At 41.9% G+C, this 22,582-nt stretch overlaps 1 protein-coding gene across 1 annotated transcript in view; it reads left to right on the top strand.

Annotated features, from left to right (window-relative positions):
* The window catches only part of LOC118948708 (hemicentin-1), a 124,186-nt gene that overhangs the window by 25,100 nt on the left and 76,504 nt on the right, over positions 1-22,582 (top strand). Inside the window, exons 9-15 of the mRNA XM_090226282.1 lie at positions 489-633; positions 10,758-10,888; positions 11,533-11,663; positions 11,755-11,905; positions 14,831-14,911; positions 14,987-15,160; positions 16,515-16,790. Of these exons, the coding sequence (XP_090082408.1) occupies positions 489-633; positions 10,758-10,888; positions 11,533-11,663; positions 11,755-11,905; positions 14,831-14,911; positions 14,987-15,160; positions 16,515-16,790 (1,089 nt within the window). The remainder of the gene's footprint in view (positions 1-488; positions 634-10,757; positions 10,889-11,532; positions 11,664-11,754; positions 11,906-14,830; positions 14,912-14,986; positions 15,161-16,514; positions 16,791-22,582) is intronic.

Raw genomic sequence — 22,582 nt, 5'->3', positions numbered from 1 at the left:
AGGGCAGTGTGCAGTGTGATTGTGATTGTGTCGCCTGTGGACCTATTGGGGTGGTAAGCAAATTGGAGTGGGGTCTAGGGTGTCAGGTAGGGTGGAGGTGATATTATCCTTGACTAGTCTCTCAAAGAACTTCATGATGACGGAAGTGAGTGCTACGGGGCGATAGTCGTTTAGCTTAGTTACCTTAGCTTTCTTGGGAACAGGAACAATGGTGGCCCTCTTGAAGCATGTGGGAACAGCAGACTGGGATAGGGATTGATTGAATATGTCCGTAAACACACCAGCCAGCTGGTCTGCACATGCTCTGAGGACGCAGCTAGGGATGTCGTCTGGGCCGGCAGCCTTGCGAGGGTTAACACATTTAAATGTTTTACTCACGTTGGCTGTGGTGAAGGAGAGCCCACAGGTTTTGGTAGTGCATGTAACATAGTGTATGTAACTTAGTGTTTGTGTGTGTGTTTAATATAGTGTGTGTGTCCTCTCCCCAGTCGGTCCTGATATTCCCCAGATACATGTGACTCCCTACAGTATAACAGACAGAGGATACTCTGCTCTGGAGAGACAGACGGTCTCTCTGCTCTGCCAGGCCCAGTCCAACCCACCCAGTCAATATGTCTGGTTCTACAACAACAGGTATGCCTTAACACACACACATACAAACACACACACAATCATGAATCATTATATTTTATGATTATCTTGTTTGTTTAGTCTTTAACATGCACATCTTTGGCTAGATTGATTCAGTTTATCTTTGGCTAGATTCAATCAGTTCATTTTTGGCTAGATTCAATCAGTTTATCTTTGGCTAGATTCAATCAGTTAATCTTTGGCTAGATTCAATCAGTTCATCTTTGGCTAGATTCAATCAGTTCATCTTTGGCTAGATTCAATCAGTTCCGCTCATGATAACCGACCACTGCATACAGTTTTTATTGGTTCTATTTAGCCGATGTTGGAGGTGTAATTGCGTTGGACCTTTTCAAATCAGCATGTGGCTCCCATCATTTTCACAGTCCCCAGGTCCAGAACAAATTCAAGCAAACATATAGTATTATACAGAGCCATGAGTGCATGGAACTCGCTTCTATCTTATAAAGCACAAGTGAACAGCAAACCTGGTTTCAAAAAAAGAATAAAGCAACAACTCATGGCACAACGTATCTCCCCCATGTGACCTACTTGTTGTGAGTATGTACTGACATGTATGTGGAAATGATAGATGCACACACACTCACACACACTACATGTTCATGTTTTTAAATGTATTTCAATTGTAAAGTATTTTGTCTGTGATGTCTTTTTCGTTATGTGTCAGACACCAGTAAGACTAACTGGCGCCATTGGCGTCGGCTAATGGGGATCCTAATAAATTAAATCAAATTATACCTAACACAGACATTACCATTGGATGTGCTATATCGCATTAGTAATAATCCTATGCAGCCATGTTACAAATTGAAAATCAAATCAAATCAAATCAAATCAAATTTTATTTGTCACATACACATGGTTAGCAGATGTTAATGCGAGTGTAGCGAAATGCTTGTGCTTCTAGTTCCGACAATGCAGTAATAACCAACAAGTAATCTAACTAACAATTCCAAAACTACTGTCTTATACACAGTGTAAGGGGATAAAGAATATGTACATAAGGATATATGAATGAGTGATGGTACAGAGCAGCATAGGCAGGATACAGTAGATGGTATCGAGTACAGTATATACATGATGTGAGTATGTAAACAAGGTGGCATAGTTAAAGTGGCTAGTAATACATGTATTACATAAGGATGCAGTCGATGATATAGAGTACAGTATATACGTATGCATATGAGATGAATAATGTAGGGTAAGTAACATTATATAAGGTAGCATTGTTTAAAGTGGCTAGTGATATATTTACATCATTTCCCATCAATTCCCATTATTAAAGTGGCTGGAGTTGAGTCAGTGTCAGTGTCAGTGTCAGTGTGTTGGCAGCAGCCACTCAATGTTAGTGGTGGCTGTTTAACAGTCTGATGGCCTTGAGATAGAAGCTGTTTTTCAGTCTCTCGGTCCCAGCTTTGATGCACCTGTACTGACCTCGCCTTCTGGGTGATAGCGGGGTGAACAGGCAGTGGCTCGGGTGGTTGATGTCCTTGATGATCTTTATGGCCTTCCTGTGACATCGGTTGGTGTAGGTGTCCTGGAGGGCAGGTAGTTTGCCCCCGGTGATGCGTTGTGCAGACCTCACTACCCTCTGGAGAGCCTTACGGTTGTGGGCGGAGCAGTTGCCGTACCAGGCGGGGATACAGCCCGCCAGGATGCTCTCGATTGTGCATCTGTACAAGTTTGTGAGTGCTTTTGGTGACAAACCGAATTTCTTCAGCCTCCTGAGGTTGAAGAGGCGCTGCTGCGCCTTCTTCACGATGCTGTCTGTGTGAGTGGACCAATTCAGTTTGTCTGTGATGTGTATGCCGAGGAACTTAAAACTTGCTACCCTCTCCACTACTGTTCCATCGATGTGGATAGGGGGGTGTTCCCTCTGCTGTTTCCTGAAGTCCACAATCATCTCCTTAGTTTTGTTGACGTTGAGTGTGAGGTTATTTTCCTGACACCACACTCCGAGGGCACTCACCTCCTCCCTGTAGGCCGTCTCGTCGTTGTTGGTAATCAAGCCTACCACTGTTGTGTCGTCCGCAAACTTGATGATTGAGTTGCGTGGCCACGCAGTCGTGGGTGAACAGGGAGTACAGGAGAGGGCTCAGAACGCACCCTTGTGGGGCCCCAGTGTTGAGGATCAGCGGGGTGGAGATGTTGTTGCCTACCCTCACCACCTGGGGGCGGCCCGTCAGGAAGTCCAGTACCCAGTTGCACAGGGCGGGGTCGAGACCCAGGGTCTCGAGCATGATGACGAGCTTGGAGGGTACTATGGTGTTGAATACCGAGCTGTAGTCGATGAACAGCATTCTCACATAGGTATTCCTCTTGTCCAGATGGGTTAGGGCAGTGTGCAGTGTGGTTGAGATTGCATCGTCTGTGGACCTATTTGGGCGGTAAGCAAATTGGAGTGGGTCTAGGGTGTCGGGTAGGGTGGAGGTGATATGGTCCTTGACTAGTCTCTCAAAGCACTTCATGATGACGGAAGTGAGTGCTACGGGGCGGTAGTCGTTTAGCTCAGTTCCCTTAGCTTTCTTGGGAACAGGAACAATGGTGGCCCTCTTGAAGCATGTGGGAACAGCAGACTGGTATAGGAATTGATTGAATATGTCCGTAAACACACCGGCCAGCTGGTCTGCGCATGCTCTGAGGGCGCGGCTGGGGATGCCGTCTGGGCCTGCAGCCTTGCGAGGGTTAACACGTTTAAATGTCTTACTCACCTCGGCTGCAGTGAAGGAAAGTCTGCATGTTTTCGTTGCAGGCCGTGTCAGTGGCACTGTATTGTCCTCAAAGCGGGCAAAAAAGTTATTTAGTCTGCCTGGGAGCAGGACATCCTGGTCCGTGACTGGGCTGGATTTCTTCTTGTAGTCCGTGATTGACTGTAGACCCTGCCACATGCCTCTTGTGTCTGAGCCGTTGAATTGAGATTCTACTTTGTCTCTGTACTGACGCTTAGCTTGTTTGATAGCCTTGCGGAGGGAATAGCTGCACTGTTTGTATTCAGTCATGTTACCAGTCACCTTGCCCTTATTAAAAGCAGTGGTTCGTGCTTTCAGTTTCACGCGAATGCTGCCATCAATCCACGGTTTCTGGTTAGGGAATGTTTTAATCGTTGCTATGGGAACAACATCTTCAACGCACGTTCTAATGAACTCGCACTGGAGTGTGTGATGTAATCTACACCTTGATTAGGCTGATAGAAATCCTTATTATTTTGTTTAGTATCCTTAAGAATCTATTGAAACAGCCAAGTGTCAATCTAATGAACATAATATAAAAATCCCCATCAAAATCGATCAGTTTAAGATAGAGATGTTTTTTTTTTGGATGGGCTGAGTCTCAATACACATTATGTCGCACGTCAGAATCTGTGGTGGAAAGAGTTGCAGAGATACAGAGCTGTTTGTCAGAACAGGAGACACCCCAAAAATCGGTCCTCTCATGAAAATGTCCAAACGATGGTGTTCTCTGTTTTGCTCTTTGACCCTCAAAAGCCCCACGGGACTCATCTGAAGGTACAAGTCAATGGAAGTATGGAGGTAGTTTTGTTTCAACAAAACTAAGGGCTTAAATATGTGTCCCAAAAAATATTTCTTATCACTGGATAATAAACTAGATGAGCTCCGTTCGAGACTATCCTACCAAAGGGATATTAAAAACAGTAATATCTTATATTTCATCGAGTCGTGGCTGAACGACGACACGGATAATATACTGTTGGCTGGGTTTTCCGTGCATCGGCAAGAGTTAACAGCTACCTACAGCAAGACAAGGGTGTTGTTGTGTGTCTATTTTAACAGCTGGGGTGTGACGTCTAATATTAAGGAGTCTTGAGGTATTGCTCGCCTGAGGTAGAGTACCTCATGATAAGCTGAAAACCACACTACCTAACAAGAGAGTTTTCATGTATATTTTTTGGAGCTGTCTATTTACCATCACAAACCAATGCTAGCACTAAGACCGCACTCAACGAGCTGTATAACGCCATAAGCAAACAAAAAAATGCTAATCCAGAAGAGGCACTCTTAGTGGGCATGGACTTTAATGCAGGCAAATTTAAATCCAATTTACCAAATTTTTACCAGCACGTCACAGGTGCAACCAGAGGAAAAAAACTCTAGACCACCTTTACTCCAAACACAGAGATGAGTACACAGCTCTCCCTTGCCTTCCAGTTGGCAGATTTGACCATAACTATATCCACCTGATTCCTGTTGAAGCAGGAAGTACCAGTGACTCACTCAATACTCAAGAGGTCATATGACGCAGATGCTATGCTACAGGACTGTTTTGCAAGCACAGACTGGAATATGATCCATCCAATGGTATTGAGGAGTATACCACCACAGTCACTGGCTTCATCAATAAGTGCATCAACAATGTTTTCCCTACAGTGACCATACGTACATATCCAAACCAGAATCATGGATTACAGGCAAAATCCACACCGAGCTATGACGCCGGTGGAGATGGCCGCCATTTTACGGTCTCCTAACCAATTGTGCTATTATGTGGGGGGTTTTCGCGATATTTGTAAATGATTTTGTACGTAATGTTTCTGCAACCGTATCTTACGGCAGACAAGAGCTTCTGAATATCAGGACAGCGGTCACTCACCTCGGATTAGACAAAGTTTTTTTCAACAACAACAACAACAACAGCAAGCAGGACTCACACGATATTCTGCAAACACCCTACAGGGCAGACATCCCAATTATTCGCAAAAGGAAGCGACGCAGAGGACGTAGATCAGGATGTCTCGTCCAGACCCACAGAAAGCAACTAGGAAATCTGCCAACGTGCAATCATTGGACAATAAACTAGACGAGGTACGATCACGAATATCCTACCAACGGGACATCAAAAAGTGTAATATCCTATGCTTCACAAAATCATGGCTGAATGACGACATGAATATTCAGCTAGCGGGATACACGCTGCACCGGCAGGATAGAACAGCACACTCCGGTAAGACGAGGGGGGCGGTCTGTGCATATTTGTAAACAACAGCTGGTGCACGAAATCTAAGGAAGTCTCTAGATTTTGCTCACCTGAAGCAGAGTATATTGTGATAAATTACAGGCCACACTACTTACCTAGAGAGTTCTCAGCTATACTTTTCGTGGCTGTTAATTTACCACCACAGACAGAGGCTGACACTAAGACAGCACTCAGTCAGCTGTATAAGGAAATAAGCAAACAGGAAACCACTCACCCAGAGGTGGCGCTCCTAGTGGCCGGAGACTTTAATGCAGGGAAACTTAAATCAGTTCTACCAAATCTCTATCAACATGTTAAATGTGCAACCAGAGGGAAAACAATTATAGATCACCTGTACTCCCCGTACAAAGTTCTCCCTCGCCCTCCATTTTGTAAATCGGACCACAACTCTATCCTCCTGATTCCCACTTACAAGCAAAAATTAACGCAGGAAGCACCAGTGACTCGGTCTAAAAAAAATGGCCAGATGAAGCAGATGCTAAACTACAGGACTGTTTTGCTATCACAGACTGAAACATGTTCCGTGATTCTACCGATGACATTGAGGAATTCACCACATCAGTCACTGAATTTATCATTAAGTGCATTTTGGACATCGTCCCCACAGTGACTGTACGTACACACCCCAACCAGAAGCCATGGATTACAGGCAACATTCGCACTGAGCTAAAGGGTAGAGCTTTCAAGGTGCGGGACTCTAACCTGGAAGCTTACAAGAAATCCCGCTATGCCCTGCGACGAACCATCAAACAGACAAAGCGTCAATACAGGGCTAAGATTGAATAATACTACACCGTCTCCGACGCTCATCGGATGTGGCAGGGCTTGCAAACTATTACAGACTACAAAGAGAATCACAGCCGCGAGCTGCCCAGTGACACAAGCCTATCAGACGAGCTAAATCAATTCTATGCTCGTTTCGAGGCAAGCAACACTGTGGCATGCATGAGAGCTTCAGCTGTTCCAATCACACGACTGTGTGATCAGGCTCTCCGTAGCCGATGTGAGCAAGACATTTAAACAGGTCAATATTCACAAGGCCGCGGGGCCAGACGGAACACCAGGACGTGTACTCAGAGCATGTGCAGACCAACTGCAAGTGTCTTCACTGACATTTTCAACCTCTCCCTGACTGAGTCTGTAATACCTACTTGTTTCAAGCGGACCACCATAGTCCCTGTGCCTAAGAACTTGAAGGTAACCTTCCTAAATGACTACCGCCCATAGCAGTAGTCACTTACGTCGGTAGCCATGAAGTGCTTTGAAAGTCAATGCTCACATCAACACCATTATCCCAGAAACCCTAGACCCATCTGGACGAAGGGAAGACCTATGTGAGAATGCTGTACATTGATTACAGCTCAGTGTTCAACACCATAGTGCACTCAAAGCTCATTACTAAGCTAAGGACCCTGGGACTAAACACCTCCTTCTGCAATTCGATCCTGGATGTCCTGATGGGCCACCCCAGGTGGTAAGGGTAGGCAACAACACATCTGCTATGCTGATCCTCAACACAGGGGTCACTCAGGGGTGCGAGCTTACTCTCCTCCTGTACTCCTTGGATTTATTCAGATTTAAGGACAGGTAAGGTTTCATTACAGTAAGAAGAGCAGCCGCTCAATGATTTGACAGCACGAACACAGAAAAGCAATGCAGTCATCATTATCGCAGATTAGCCCTGGAATTTATTGAATCTAGGCCTTTATTTTTCTGTTGTATGAACATATGTTTTCTATGTTCCCTACAAATGTCTGAATTGGTTCTAATCCCAGTCAGGTGTTTTATATATATATAAGAAACTTATGTTTTTTTCATTGTTTTATCTAAACCAGATCTATTGTGTTATATTATCCTACATTCAATTGACATGTACACAACCTTCAGAGTGTTTTATTTCAAATGGTACCAAGAATATGCATATCCTTGGTTCTGTGCCTGAGCTACAGGCTGTTAGATTTGGGTATGTCTTCAGGCGGAAATTGCACAAAGTAGGGGGGAGCTGTAAGAGGTTATTAACCTGGGGTGAGCGAGAAAAATGCAATTCTTGAACATGGGGTGAGACATTCTCACTAATTTGTAAATAGAGCCAGGTATTTAGAATTATTTATTTCTGGAGAAACCTAACATGATTGTTTAGCAGACAACACTTACTTATATTCAGTCAACACATATCTTAAGAATATCATGAAATATTTAAACATTTTAATTTCTCCATTGCTTGTCTCAGAGAATCACAAAATGATACTGAAATAGACAGCCACAGTGGGAAGTGCCTTTGCCTGGTGAACAGTTGGTCAAGTTCTCTTGTCAGGTTGAACCTGTTGTTCTGGGTGAACCCGAAAACCTGACAACCCGCCTCATACCCTATGTTGACTCTGCCTGTCGCAGGTGGAGTTCCAGAACTCACACGTGTGCCTGGCATGGATTGTGATGTATATTTTTTTGATTGTTTTATCTAAACCAGATCTATTGTGTTATATTCTCCTACATTCAATTGACATGTACACAAACTTCTGAGTGTTTTCTTTCAAATGGTATCAAGAATATGCATATCCTTAGATCTGTGCCTGAGCTACAGGCTGTTAGATTTGGGTATGTCTTCAGGCGGAAATTGCACAAAGTAGGGGGGGAGCTGTAAGAGGTTTAACAAATACACCTCACAAATATATAGCTAGTGGGTTATTGGCTAATGACATCCGTGACCACTGCCCTATTGCATGCCCTATTGCTAAAAAACCCTGACCCCCGTATAATTCTAAAGAAGAACTATAAATACTTCTCAGAGAACGCTTTTATCCATGACCTTTATTATTCAGAGCTTTTATCCGTAAACTGCATTATGGACCCAGTTTTAGCGTTCTCTTTCTTTTCATAAATTTTTACCTTCATGGCTGATAAACACGCCTCGTTAAAGCGACCATGGGTAAAAAATCAAACTAATCCCTGGTTCTCCTGTGATTTGAAAATAATTTTTCTGCAAAATAATCAAGCATGGGCCTTGGCGAGGAAAACTGGTGAAACAGCTGATTGGCTGCTTTTTAGGCAATTGAGAAATAAATGGACTGGAGGAATAAAAAAAGCCAAATCTAGGTATTTTCTTGATGCTATGAGAGAGTCTGCTGGTGATCCCGCTAAATTCTGGAAAACTGTCAACTCACTTAAACGAGGAAACTCCTTGATTTCCCTGCCGAAGCAAATTACATCAGAATCTGAGATCATCAGTGACCGAACTGAAATTTGTGATGTTTTTAATAAGCATTTTATATCTGCTGGTTTTATTTTTGAAAGAAAAAATGTCCAACATGATCCTGACTGGTCTATTGTTACAGTCCCTCGGCCTTCAGCTGATGTGGAAAACAGTAAGCCAGTTTTTAATTTTCAAAAAGTCACAAAAGATGAGGTCTTCTGCACTATCTGCTATAGATTCTAAGAAATCATTAGGCGCTGACTATCTGGATCCATATTTACTCAAGTGTGCGGCACCTATTATTGCTGGTGTAGTGACGCATATTTTGAATCAAACATTTGTCGTTGGAAAGATTCCTAAATCTTGGAAAACAGCTTTGCTTTACCACTCCTCAAGGGAGGTGATGGTAGTGAATTGGATAAGCTCTCCTGTTTGGCAAAAATTCTAGAGTCATTGGTGAATAGGCAACTACAATCTTTTTTAACTGTTAACAATACACTTTCTAGTAATCAATCTGGCTTTAGACCTAAACACAGGACTATTACGGCCACTGTACGTGTTGTAAATTATATTACTAATGCCCTAGATAATAGAAAGTACTGTGCCGCCTTGTTCATAGATTTATCTAAAGCTTTTGACACTGTAGACCATGCGATACTTTTGGGTAAACTGTCGTCAACAGGACTGGAATTGGATGACTATCGTTTGTTCCATGACTATCTAAAGGATAGAAGGCTGTTAGAGTCGACTGCATCCAGTCAGAGCCGTTGGAGTTGGTTAAAGGGGTCCCACAACGTTTTATACTTGGTCCATTACTGTTCACTCGCTACATAAACAATATCGGTGATGAGATAAGAAAGTGTCAAATTCATTGTTATGCTGATGACACTGTCATGTACTCTATCGCTTCAATGGCTGACCAAGCATTATCACTATTGGAGAAAGATTTTAAGATGTTACAAGGGTATTTTATACAGCTGAAACTTGTTTTAAATGCAAAGAAAACACATTTTATGATTTTTAATAGGTTCAAAAAGTTGGTTGAAAATACACTTGCACTTACGAGCTTAGATGGTTCTCAAATTAATCAGGTCTCTGCATATAAATACTTCTTTTAAAATGCATATTGACGAACTTTGTAAACGGCTAAAAATCAAGCTAGGCTTCCTCTATACGTGTTTGTCCTCTACAAATAGAAGACAAATTGTGCAAGCTACGTTTATTGTGCAAGCTATGTCTGTTATAGATTATGGCGATATTATTTACATGCTTTTTCCTGTTATGCTCCTTGCCTATGGAGTAGCCTGCAGATTAAACTTAAACTTGAGACTCTTGTCCCCCTTGCCCATTTTAAATATTTATTGGAGCATTTTTATTTTTGTATTGCTTGCAACTGTTTCGGGTAATGCAAGTTTTTGTGCTGTTAGTAGAATAACCTGTGTAAATGTAATCTGTTGCTGTATTTTTTTATTATCTGTGATCATTTTGTTTGTCTTGTTTAGTTTTTTCATCGTTTTACCTAAACTATGTGTAAACATGTACACGCAGGGCCCAGCTGTAAAAGCGACTTTGGTCTCAGTCTGTGTTCCTTGTTGAAATAAAGGTATAATAATAAATAATAATATATTGGTTCTAATCCCAGGTCGGGTGTTTTATATAATGGTTCTAATCCCAGCCAAGTGTTTTATATATTGGTTCTAATTCAGTCAGTTGTTATTTAAATTGGTTCTAATCCAGCCAGGTGTTTTATATATTGGTTCTAATCCCAGACAGGTGTTTTAAATATTGGTTCTAATACCAGCCAGATGTTTTATATTTTGGTTCTAATCCCAGCCAGGTTTATATAATGGTTCTAATCCCAGTCAGGTGTTTTTTATATTGGCTCTAATCCGGCCTGGTGTTTTTTATATTGGTTCTAATGCAGCCAGGTGTACACGGGACCCCAGTTCACCATCACTAGGATTCTGCGGATGCGCACGGGTACCTATGCCTGTCAGGCTCAGAACACACACCTCAACACCCGCTCTCTCAAGACCATCAACCTCACTGTTTACTGTGAGTAACCTCTGACTTCTAAACCCTAACTCCTGACTTCTAACACCTGACCTCACACACACACACACATACACACCGGAAAACACATATACCGACACGACACACACACACACATTTACAGTGGGGCAGAAAAGTATTTAGTCAGCCACCAATTGTGCAAGTTCTCCCACTTAAAAAGATGAGAGAGGCCTGTAATTTTCATCATATTTACACTTCAACTATGACAGACAAAATGAGAAAAAAAATCCAGAAAATCACATTGTAGGATTTTTAATGAATTTATTTGCAAATTATGGTGGAAAATAAGTGTTTGGTCAATAACAAAAGTTTATCTCAATACTTTGTTATATACCCTTTGTTGGCAATGACAGAGGTCAAACGTTTTCTGTAAGTCTTCACAAGGTTTTCACACACTGTTGCTGGTATTTTGGCCCATTCCCCCATGCAGATCTCCTCTAGAGCAATGATGTTTTGGGGATGTTGCTGGGCAACGTGACCTTTCAACTCCCTCCAAAGATTTTCTATGGGGTTGAGATCTGGAGACTGGCTAGGCCACTCCAGGACCTTGAAATGCTTCTTACGAAGCCACTCCTTCGTTGCCCGGGCGGTGTGTTTGGGATCATTGTTGTTCCCCTGTCCCCCAGACCCTCCAGATGGTTCCCCCTCCTGCTCTGTTCTGCCAGCAATGAACTACTCCTCCCTCAACCTGACCTGTTCATGGCCAGGGGGCCTGCCCTCCCCTTCACTACGCTGGACCACAAACCTTCTGGCACAGGTACACACGCACACACATGCACACGCACGCACACACTCAGAAAGGGTCCTAACAAATTAAATTATTGTTGTTCTGGTTAATATTGTACCAGGGAGGGGTGTGGCTTGGGGGTGAAGGGGCATGGCCAGCCAACAATGTCTCCGTACTGCAGTCTGGATCCCAGACCTCCAACAACTCTCTGTTCACCTGCCTGGGGATACACCCTGCTCTCAACACCTCCACACAATGCACTGCACGGGCTTGTAAGTCTCACACACAGCATGGTCCTATATGCCACATACACATACACACACCAGTGTTGTGGAAGCTACACTGAAAATATAGTTTACCAAACTACCAATTACTTCACACTGGAAGAAGTTAAGCTACGCTGTTTTATTTATTTAACCTTTATTTAACTAGGCAAGTTAGTTAAGAACAAATTCTTATTTACAATGACGTCCTACCAAAAGGCCTCCTGCGGGACGACATCTGGGATTTAAAAAATACAATAAAAATATAGGACAAAAAACACACCACGACAAGAGAGACAACACACTACATAAAGAGATACCTAAGACAACAACATAGCAAGGCAGCAACACATGACAACACAATATATATCACGCAAGGCAGCCACAACTGTCAGTAAGACTGACCATGATAGAGCCTTTGAATGAAAAGATTGAGATAAAACTGTCCTGTTTGAGTGTTCGTTGCAGCTCGTTCCAGTCGCTAGCTGCAGCGAACTGAAAAGACAAGCGACCCAGGGATGTGTGTGCTTTGGGGACCTTTAACAGAATGTGACTGGCTGAACTGGTGTTGTATGTGAAGAATGAGGACTGCAGTAAATATTTCAGATAGGGGGGAGTGAGGCCTAAGAGGGATTTATAAATTGGCATCAACCAGTGGGACTTGCAACAGGTATACAGAGATGACCCGTTTACAGAGGAGTGTAGAGTGCAGTGATGTGTTCTTTAAGGAGCATTGGTGGCAAATCTGATGGCCAAATGGTAAAACACATCTAGCCGCTCGAGAGCACCCTTACCACTAAAGCTACACTTAAGAAAAATGTAGGTTTCTTAACTAAATATAAAAAAGTAGTTTTTATTTTTTTAAATGTGTGAAATCACACATTTGCAATTCCCAAACCCTAAAAGTAATTGGAAAGGTAGATACACATTTTGTGTGACATTGTGGTTACAATAAAGATTTTAGCCCATCATGCAAACGATTCCTATTAGCAGGACATCAGACTTTTTATAAAAGTAGCCCGGCTACTGTTGTGAAAATCCCTCAACTTGCAATGTATTCAAAGTACTCTAAAGTGTTACACTTCTAACTCAAAACAGCATTTCTTCATCAACATCTTTATGCTTTCGTTAATCTTTCGGTAGCAATTTTGAGCAAATTGCTCAAGGGCCACGGTTGATTCGTTTGTGAGGATGACATTATTGAATGTCTCACCAGCTTTGATCCATGCCTGGGCCTATAGGACTCAAAGTTTTTGTTTGTCATTCGAATAATTTTGTCAAAACTACAGAACAGTACAAAAACAGTGAACACACATGGTTAATGTTCTGAGAATAAATGTTTAAAAAAAAATATATATATATAAAACATTTCTTACCGAGCCGTGATGCCCGCAGATTACAGATTGCCTTTGCCGATTGCTCATCATGTTCATTCTTCAGTGAGTCAATGGCTTGAATAGTCATTGACTCATTCACGCATTGAAAAGGAACGAGATGGAGTCACAATCCATGCCAGGCACACGTGTGAGTTCTGGAACTCCACCTGCGACAGGCAGAGTCAATATAGGGTATGAGGCGGGTTGTCAGGTCTTCGGGTTCACCCAGAACAACAGGTTCAACCTGACAAGAGAACTTGACCAACTGTTCACCAGGCAAAGGCACTTCCCACTGTGGCTGTCTATTTCAGTATCATTTTGTGATTCTCTGAGACAAGCAATGGAGAAATTAAAATGTTTAAATATTTCATGATATTCTTAAGATATGTGTTGACTGAATATAAGTAAGTGTTGTCTGCTAAACAATCATGTTAGGTTTCTCCAGAAATAAATAATTCTAAATACCTGGCTCTATTTACAAATTAGTGAGAATGTCTCACCCCATGTTCAAGAATTGCATTTTTCTCGCTCACCCCAGGTTAATAACCTCTTACAGCTCCCCCCTACTTTGTGCAATTTCCGCCTGAAGACATACCCAAATCTAACAGCCTGTAGCTCAGGCACAGAACCAAGGATATGCATATTCTTGGTACCATTTGAAATAAAACACTCTGAAGGTTGTGTACATGTCAATTGAATGTAGGATAATATAACACAATAGATCTGGTTTAGATAAAACAATGAAAAAAACATAAGTTTCTTATTTTTATATCATCATCTTTAAAATGAACAAGATAAAACAAACATTCAGATAGGATGATGGGGACAATTTCAGTGAAAACTATAAGAGGGCAACAGTACTTGTGCAAAGTTTCAGAAGGATAACTTCCAAAATGAGTGTGCTACATGACATTTATCATGAAGTCACCCAGGTGTCCCACACAAGTAGCCCAAATGTACCCAAGTGGCCAAATTGGTGAAGGTATACATTTTGAAACAAATAACTATATACAAAATACCAAAATGGTATTCTAACACACCCTCCCCCCCAAAAATAGAAAAAAATGGGGAAAAAATGATTAATTAAAAAATATATGAAAAAAATATACAAATATACATATACATGTATATAAATATACATGTAATGATATGATATGTTCTCTGAAAAAAACATTACTTGATACTCTAATGTTACCTAAGATCTTCATAAACACATCCGAATCATTATACTTCTGATAGTATTTATGAAATGTATTTATTAAACTGTTAGAATGTTGACATTATAAAGATGTGTCATTGGCCCGAATCGGGGTCTGTTTTGGCTTTTCTAGTGTTAAAAACAAAAATGATCTTTCAAAGGAGAATTAGGCAGATCTAATGCCAAAAAAAAGAAATTATTGCCTTCTTCACCCATATTTTATTTTATTTATGCAAAAAAGCAGTGTGTAGTTTCTGTAGAAAACTAAACCACTACATGGATAAAAAGGAACTGAAAACACTACTTAGATTTTAATTTAGTTCAATTACCACTATTCAACTCTCTCTCTCTCTCTCTCAGGGTCTCCTTATGGTGAGCCAGTGTGTTCTGCTTATGCCACCGGGATGAACCAATACCTGCTGCTGTCCTGCTCCTGGGAAGGTGACCACAACAACAGTAACAGCCACAACAACCACCACAACAACCATACATATAATTACACTAATACTCTTGTAGGTGGGTCTCCCAGGGCTGTGGTGTGGTGGGAGGTGCCTAAAGAAGAGGGGAGGGGCCAAGAAGTGGAGACTTCCAAGATCCTGGTACTTCGTTCGAACTCCACCCAGAATGGACAGGCCTACACCTGTTATGCCAAACACCCCCTGGACACACACACCAGGACCTGCAGCCTTGGTAAAGAGCACTGTGAGACTTCCCTGGGTTTAACTAACAGTCTAATTGACATGTACCATGTTTAACTAACAGTCTAATACACATCAACTGGGTTTAACTAACAGTAATAGACATGTACCAGGTTTAACTAACAGTCTACAATATATGTACTGGATTTAACTAACAGTTTAATAGACATGTACTGTGTTTAACTAACAGTCTAAGGAACATGTACTATGTTTAACTAACAGTAATGATCATGTAATGTGTTTAACTAAGTCTAATAGACATGTAATTACAATTGTTGTTTTATTGAACTAGACAAGTCAGTTAAGAACAAATTCTTATTTTCAATGACGGCCTAGGAACAGTGGGTTAACTGCCTTGTTCATGTCAGAAGGACAGATTTTTTACCTTGTCAGCTCGAGATTCGATCTGCAATCTTTCGGTTATTAGTTCGACGCTTTAACCACTACCACCCCACCTGCCACCCCATAACAGGTTTAACTACAACATTGCATGGTGTCTGTATATGAAGACAGAGATTGACTCTCTCTCTCTCTACCTGTGTGTGTGTGTTTGTGTTTGTGTGTGTGTGTTTATTTCTAGAAGTTTCTAGGGCATAACATGCTTCAAAAGAAGCTAGAGTTCATATTCAACTTATGATGCCCAACCCACTTAACCCCGGTTCCTGATCGAACTTGATAGTTTTCCTCCTTCCGGCCTATTCAAAACATGAGAAAGCTAACCATTAACTAGTGTCGCCTGCAGAGTAATTATACTAAGGGAAAACAAACATTTACATTTTTTCAAGAATTTTTCTCAACATAGAACTAACAAATCTTTCAAGTTATGTGAACATGATTTAATACTTTTCACAAACGTAATTCATATTAACCAATGTTTTGCCTACATGTGAATAGGCCGAAAGAAGGAAGAGAATCACAACAAATTGGATGCCGCCTTGTTGCCAGGCATCAAGGTGAATATGCACAATATAGGCTATATCTTATGTCAATAACAAAATACATATTCTGGTGCTCATAAATGTTATGTTGTGCTCTTAACATTTAGTTGGGAGCATTAAATGTTTTTTTAAAGCCCTGATACTGGGTAAGCTTATTACTACTACTACTACTACTACTACTGCTACTACTACTACTACTACTAGATGCCATTGCCTGCCATTGTACCCTTGAGCAAGACACTTAATCCCCCACAACAACAGCTCCCCCGCAACTCTCCAAGAGCTGTATATGTCTGTATGTGTGTCTTTCAGAAGGGTTGCGTTAAGGGTTGCGTTGGACCTGCAATTGACCTGTAAAGTTATCTTAATCTTACAACTGTGTGTTTTTGTGTATGTGCATGTGTGTAGTCACGGTCAGTAAGCCCTATATTCTGCTGAGTGACGCATCCCCTGCGGAGGGATCTTCGGTGTGGCTGCGCTGCGGCCTGGAGAACGGTACTGGGCCACTTTACTTCCTGTGGGAGCATGAGCCATACAGTGGAATGGTTAACACCGTCTCCCAGGGCAACAGCAGCGTGTTCTACATGACAGAAGTCAACCGTAACCACACAGGCTGGTATCGTTGTGGGGCCCGGAACCAGGTCAACCAGGAATGGTCCGACCGCATCTGGCTAGACATCATCTGTTAGTATACACACTACACACCGAACACTTCACCTTAAACCCTACACACTACCTCTAATGATGAACCCTAACTTCTAACCCATCTGGCTGGATATCATTTGTTAGCATACACACTGAACACTACACCCTAACTCTACACCAGTGGAGGCTGCTGAGGGGAGTATGGCTCATAATTATGGCTGGAACGGAGTAAATGGAATGGCAAACATATTGAAACCATGCGTTTGATGTATTTCAAATCAAATCAAATTGTATTTGTCACATGTACCGAATAACTTAAAGTGAAATGCTTACTTACAAGCCCTTAACCAACAATGCAGTTTTAAGAAAAAATAAGTGTTATGTAAAAAATAAAAGTAACAAATAATTAAATAGCAATGGTGAGGCTATATACAGGGGGTACCGGTACAGAGTAAATGTGCGGGGGTACCGGTTAGTCGAGGTAATTGTGGATAATAATCTCAGCAAAAAAAGAAACGTCCTCTCACTGTCAACTGCGTCTATTTTCAGCAAACTTAACATGTGTAAATATTTGTATGAACATAACAAGATTCAACAACTGAGACATAAACTGAACAAGTTCCACAGTCATGTGACTAACAGAAATTGAATAATGTGTCCCTGAACAAAGGGGGGGTCAAAATCAAAAGTAACAGTCAGTATCTGGTGTGGCCACCAGCTGCATTAAGTACTGCAGTGCATCTCCTCCTCAAGAACTGGCACCAGATTTTCCAGATCTTGCTGTGAGACTGTTACCCCACTCTTCCACCAAGGCACCTGCAAGTTCCCAAACATTTCTGGGAGGAATGGCCCTAGCCCTCACCCTCCGATCCAACAGGTCCCAGACGTGCTCAATGGGATTGAGATCCGGGCTCTTCGCTGGACATGGCAGAACACTGACATTGATGTCTTGCAGGAAATCACGTACAGAACGAGCGGTATGGCTGGTGACATTGTCATGCTGGAGAGTCATGTCCTTCGATGATAAACGCGAATCTGACCATCACCCCTGATGAGACAAAACTGTGACTCGTCAGTGAAGAGAACTTTTTGTCAGTCCTGTCCGGTCAAGCAACGGTGGGTTTGTGCCCATAGGCGACGTTGTTGACCTGCATAACAGCAGGCGTACAAGCCCTCAGGCCAGCCTCTCTCAGCCTATTGCGGACAGTCTGAGCACTGATGTAGGGATTGTGCGTTCCTGGTGTAACTTGGGCAGTTGTTGTTTCCATCCTTTTCCTGTCCCCAGGTGTGATGTTCAGATGTACCGATCCTGTGCAGTTGTTGTTACACATGGCCTGCCACTGCGAGGATGATCAGCTGTCCGTCCTGCCTCCCTGTAGCTCTGTCTTAGGCGTCTCATGGTACGGACATTGCAATTTATTGCCCTGGCCACATCTGCAGTCCTCATTCCTCCTTGTAGCATGCCTAAGGCACATTCACGCAGATGAGCAGGGACCCTGGGCATTTTTCTTTTGGTGTTTTTCAGAGTCAGTAGAAAGGCCTCTTTAGTGTCCTAAGTTTTCATTACTGTGACTTTAATTGCCTACCGTCTGTAAGCTGTTAGTGTCTTAACGACCGTTCCACAGGTGCATGTTCACTAATTGTTTATGGTTCATTGAACAAGCATGGGAAACAGTGTTTTAACCCTTTACTATAAAATATCTGTGAAGTTATTTAGATTTTTATTAATTATCTTCAAAGACAGGGTCCTGAAAAGGGGATGTTTATGTTCATGTACACTACCGGTCAAAAGTTTTAGAACACCTACTCATTCAAGGGTTTTTCTTTATTTTTACTATTTTCTACATTGTAGAATAATAGTGAAGACATCAAAACGATGAAATAACACATATGGAATCATGTAGTAACCAAAAAGTGTTAAACAAATCAAAATATATTTTATATTTGAGATTCTTCAAGTAGCCACCCTTTGCCTTGATGACAGCTTTGCACACTATTGGCATTCTCTCAACCAGCTTCATGAGGTCACCTGGAGTGCATTTAAATTTACAGGTGTGCCTTCTTAAAAGTTAATTTGGGGAATTTCTTTCCTTCTTAATGTGTTTGAGCCAATCAGTTGTGTTGTGACAAGGTATACAGAAGATAGACCTATTTGGTAAAAGATCAAGTCCATATTTTGTCAAGAACAGTTCAAATTAGCAAAGAGAAGTGACAGTCCACCATTACTTTAAGACATTAAGGTCAGCCAATACAAAACATTTCAAGAACTTTGAAAGTTTTTCAAGTGCAGTCGCAAAAACCATCAAGTGTTATGATGAAACTCTCATGAGTTGTCAGTGCAATGGCTGGTCTGGAGTTCATCTGAAATTAACTATTATTTTTCACATGATAAGAAACCTAATGTCATGCTTTTTCACCAAAAAAATCGATGTACATAGATAAATGAGACGATTACCTTCAAGTAGATCGTTTTTCTTTTCATTTACCTCATACACTCTTGCTCATGTGGGTAACTACGTCCTGAGATTTGATTGACGGAATAATCCAGCCAATGGTTAGGCAGCTGTGGTTTAGGCAGAGGGAACTGATTAGTCAGAAGTAAAATGTCCTGCGCCCTTAGCTGTACAAATTATTTTTTTTAACTTCCAAATCTCTTTCTACAAACTCACAAAACTTAAGACACAGATCTAATCATTTGAAACATACAATATACTTGCAGTGAAGCCGCTCAATAAATACATCATACCAGTCTTCCAACAGATTCCCATTCAGAGCAACACACAGAAGCATCCAGGGTCAATGCCCTGCTCAAGGCCATGTTGACCGAGCTACATTCAGGCCTAAAAACATGAACCCAAACCCTCCAAGATCCCCCCCACAGTTCCCCAATAGCTGTCCCTCAACCATTCGAGACCCCTCCCACATCCCACCCTAGGAAGACAAAATTAAATAAAAAATACAATGAATTCCATTCCCCACCCCCAAGAACCCCCCCAATGCACTAACAACCAAGAGAATGAACTAAAGAGAAAAAAGGAAAAGACAGAAGAAAACAGAAAACAACAATGCAAAAAATAATAATAATAATAATAAAAAATGTAAAACAACGGACATCAAGGACAACTAAAATCATAACAGCAATGCCAACTGTATATGTTTGTGTGCATGTCGGGCACTATTACATGTATGTGTGTGTGTTCTTGTATGTATTTATTTGAATGAGATTATGTGTATATGCATGTGTACAAACACCTGCACGGTAACAGCCTCAGGCAAACCCGGCATTAGTTGAAAAACACTGCCACTTAGTGTTATTCAAATGTACTTTTTATTATGATTTATTTTGACTTTTTTATTTGATTTTTATTTTTTTACTTTTATATTTGACCATCATTCTATCTCTCACACAGCAACTCCACTCCCACTTGTCTCCAATTCCACATACCAACCCTCAGCTTTCCTCAGCCCATCCCATCTATCTCTGCTGGCCACCCACTTCGGGTTTCTATGCAACACATATCTTTCAACTATACTGTGATGTTTAATGTACAATTACAATCAATCTAATCGAATTGAATCCACAGATTGCGAGTTGAAGATAAATACTTTTACTAAGAGTATTAGTATATTAGTAAACAGTACTATTTCTAGGGTACATTTTAGATGAATGCTATGCATTTTCAGACATTCCTGATCAAATCAAATCAAATCAAATTAAATCAAATTAAATGTATTTGTCACATTTAGCAGATGTTAATGCGAGTGTAGCGAAATGCTTGTGCTTCTAGTTCCGACAATGCAGTAATAACCAACAAGTAATCTAGCTAACAATTCCAAAACTACTACCTTATAGACACAAGTGTAAGGGGATAAAGAATATGTACATAAAGATATATGAATGAGTGATGGTACAGAGCGGCATAGGCAAGATACAGTAGATGGTATTGAGTGCAGTATATACATATGAGATGAGTATGTAAACAAAGTGGCATAGTTAAAGTGCCTAGTGATACATGTATTACATAAAGATGCAGTAGATGATATAGAGTACAGTATATACATATACATATGAGATGAATAATTTAGGGTATGTAAACATTATATTAGGTAGCATTGTTTAAAGTGGCTAGTGATATATTTTACATCATTTCCCATCAATTCCCATTATTAAAGTGGCTGGAGTTGAGTCAGTGTGTTGGCAGCAGCCACTCAATGTTAGTGGTGGCTGTTTAACAGTCTGATGGCCTTGAGATAGAAGCTGTTTTTCAGTCTCTCGGTCCTAGCTTTGATGCACCTGTACTGACCTCGCCTTCTGGATGATAGCGGGGTGAACAGGCAGTGGCTCGGGTGGTTGTTGTCCTTGATGATCTTTATGGCCTTCCTGTGACATAGGGTGGTGTAGGTGTCCTGGAGGGCAGGTAGTTTGCCCCCGGTGATGCATTGTGCAGACCTCACTACCCTCTGGAGAGCCTTACGGTTGTGGGCGGAGCAGTTGCCGTACCAGGCGGTGATACAGCCCGACAGGATGCTCTCGATTGTGCATCTGTAGAAGTTTGTGAGTGCTTTTGGTGACAAGCCGAATTTCTTCAGCCTCCTGAGGTTGAAGAGGCGCTGCTGCGCCTTCTTCACGATGCTGTCTGTGTGGGTGGACCAATTCAGTTTGTCTGTGATGTGTACGCCGAGGAACTTAAAACTTACTACACTCTCCACTACTGTTCCATCGATGTGGATATGGGGGTGTTCCCTCTGCTCTTTCCTGAAGTCCACAATCATCTCCTTAGTTTTGTTGAGTGTGAGGTTATTTTCCTGACACCACACTCCGAGGGCCCTCACCTCCTCCCTGTAGGCCGTCTCGTCGTTGTTGGTAATCAAGCCTACCACTGTTGTGTCGTCCGCAAACTTGATGATTGAGTTGGAGGCGTGCGTGGCCACGCAGTCGTGGGTGAACAGGGAGTACAGGAGAGGGCTTAGGACGCACCCTTGTGGGGCCCCAGTGTTGAGGATCAGCGGGGTGGAGATGTTGTTGCCTACCCTCACCACCTGGGGGCGGCCCGTCAGGAAGTCCAGTACCCAGTTGCACAGGGCAGGGTTGAGACCCAGGGTCTCGAGCTTGATGACGAGCTTGGAGGGCACTATGGTGTTGAATGCCGAGCTGTAGTCGATGAACAGCATTCTCACATAGGTATTCCTCTTGTCCAGATGGGTTAGGGCAGTGTGCAGTGTGGTTGAGATTGCATCGTCTGTGGACCTATTTGGGGAGTAAGCAAATTGGAGTGGGTCTAGGGTGTGTCATGGCTAACCATTTCAAAATATGACACTTGCAAGAACTGGTGAATTCAATAATAGACTTTTAATACAAAAGTATCGCAAGCCGGAGTGGTCCGCGGAACACACACACTTTTTCAGAGCACTCGCTCTGATTTATACACATACAACATATGAGTCCATCCCACATGCAAATGAAGTTACATCCCAATCCGTGCATCCTGCTTGTTCAGCCCAATAACGTCCATATCTGCTTTCCTTCAGATTATAATGATGAGAAGACCCTTGCTTTTTCCCTGCACTCAGCTTAATGCGTTCTCCTGTTTGTGTGTTATCTAGGGTCAGCAGACTATGTGTCTCCTCTGTTTTTAGCGTGCTCAGCTATACTAAAAATACTATACATTCCTCTATTTTCTAGGCTTGATTTGTCCCTGCATTTAGCTTAATGCGTTCTTTATCTCGGATCAGCAGACTATGTGTCTCCCCTGTCATTCCTTCAGCATCTCCATGTCCTAAGAATATGTGAGTTATGTCTATAATCCATCAGTTGGTCATTTGGCTGACCC

The sequence above is a fragment of the Oncorhynchus mykiss genome, chromosome 29 (assembly GCF_057628025.1).
Source record: "Oncorhynchus mykiss isolate SJ-2025 chromosome 29, ASM5762802v1, whole genome shotgun sequence".
NCBI classification, from domain to species: domain Eukaryota; kingdom Metazoa; phylum Chordata; class Actinopteri; order Salmoniformes; family Salmonidae; genus Oncorhynchus; species Oncorhynchus mykiss.
This window is presented reverse-complemented; position numbering and strand designations above follow the sequence as displayed.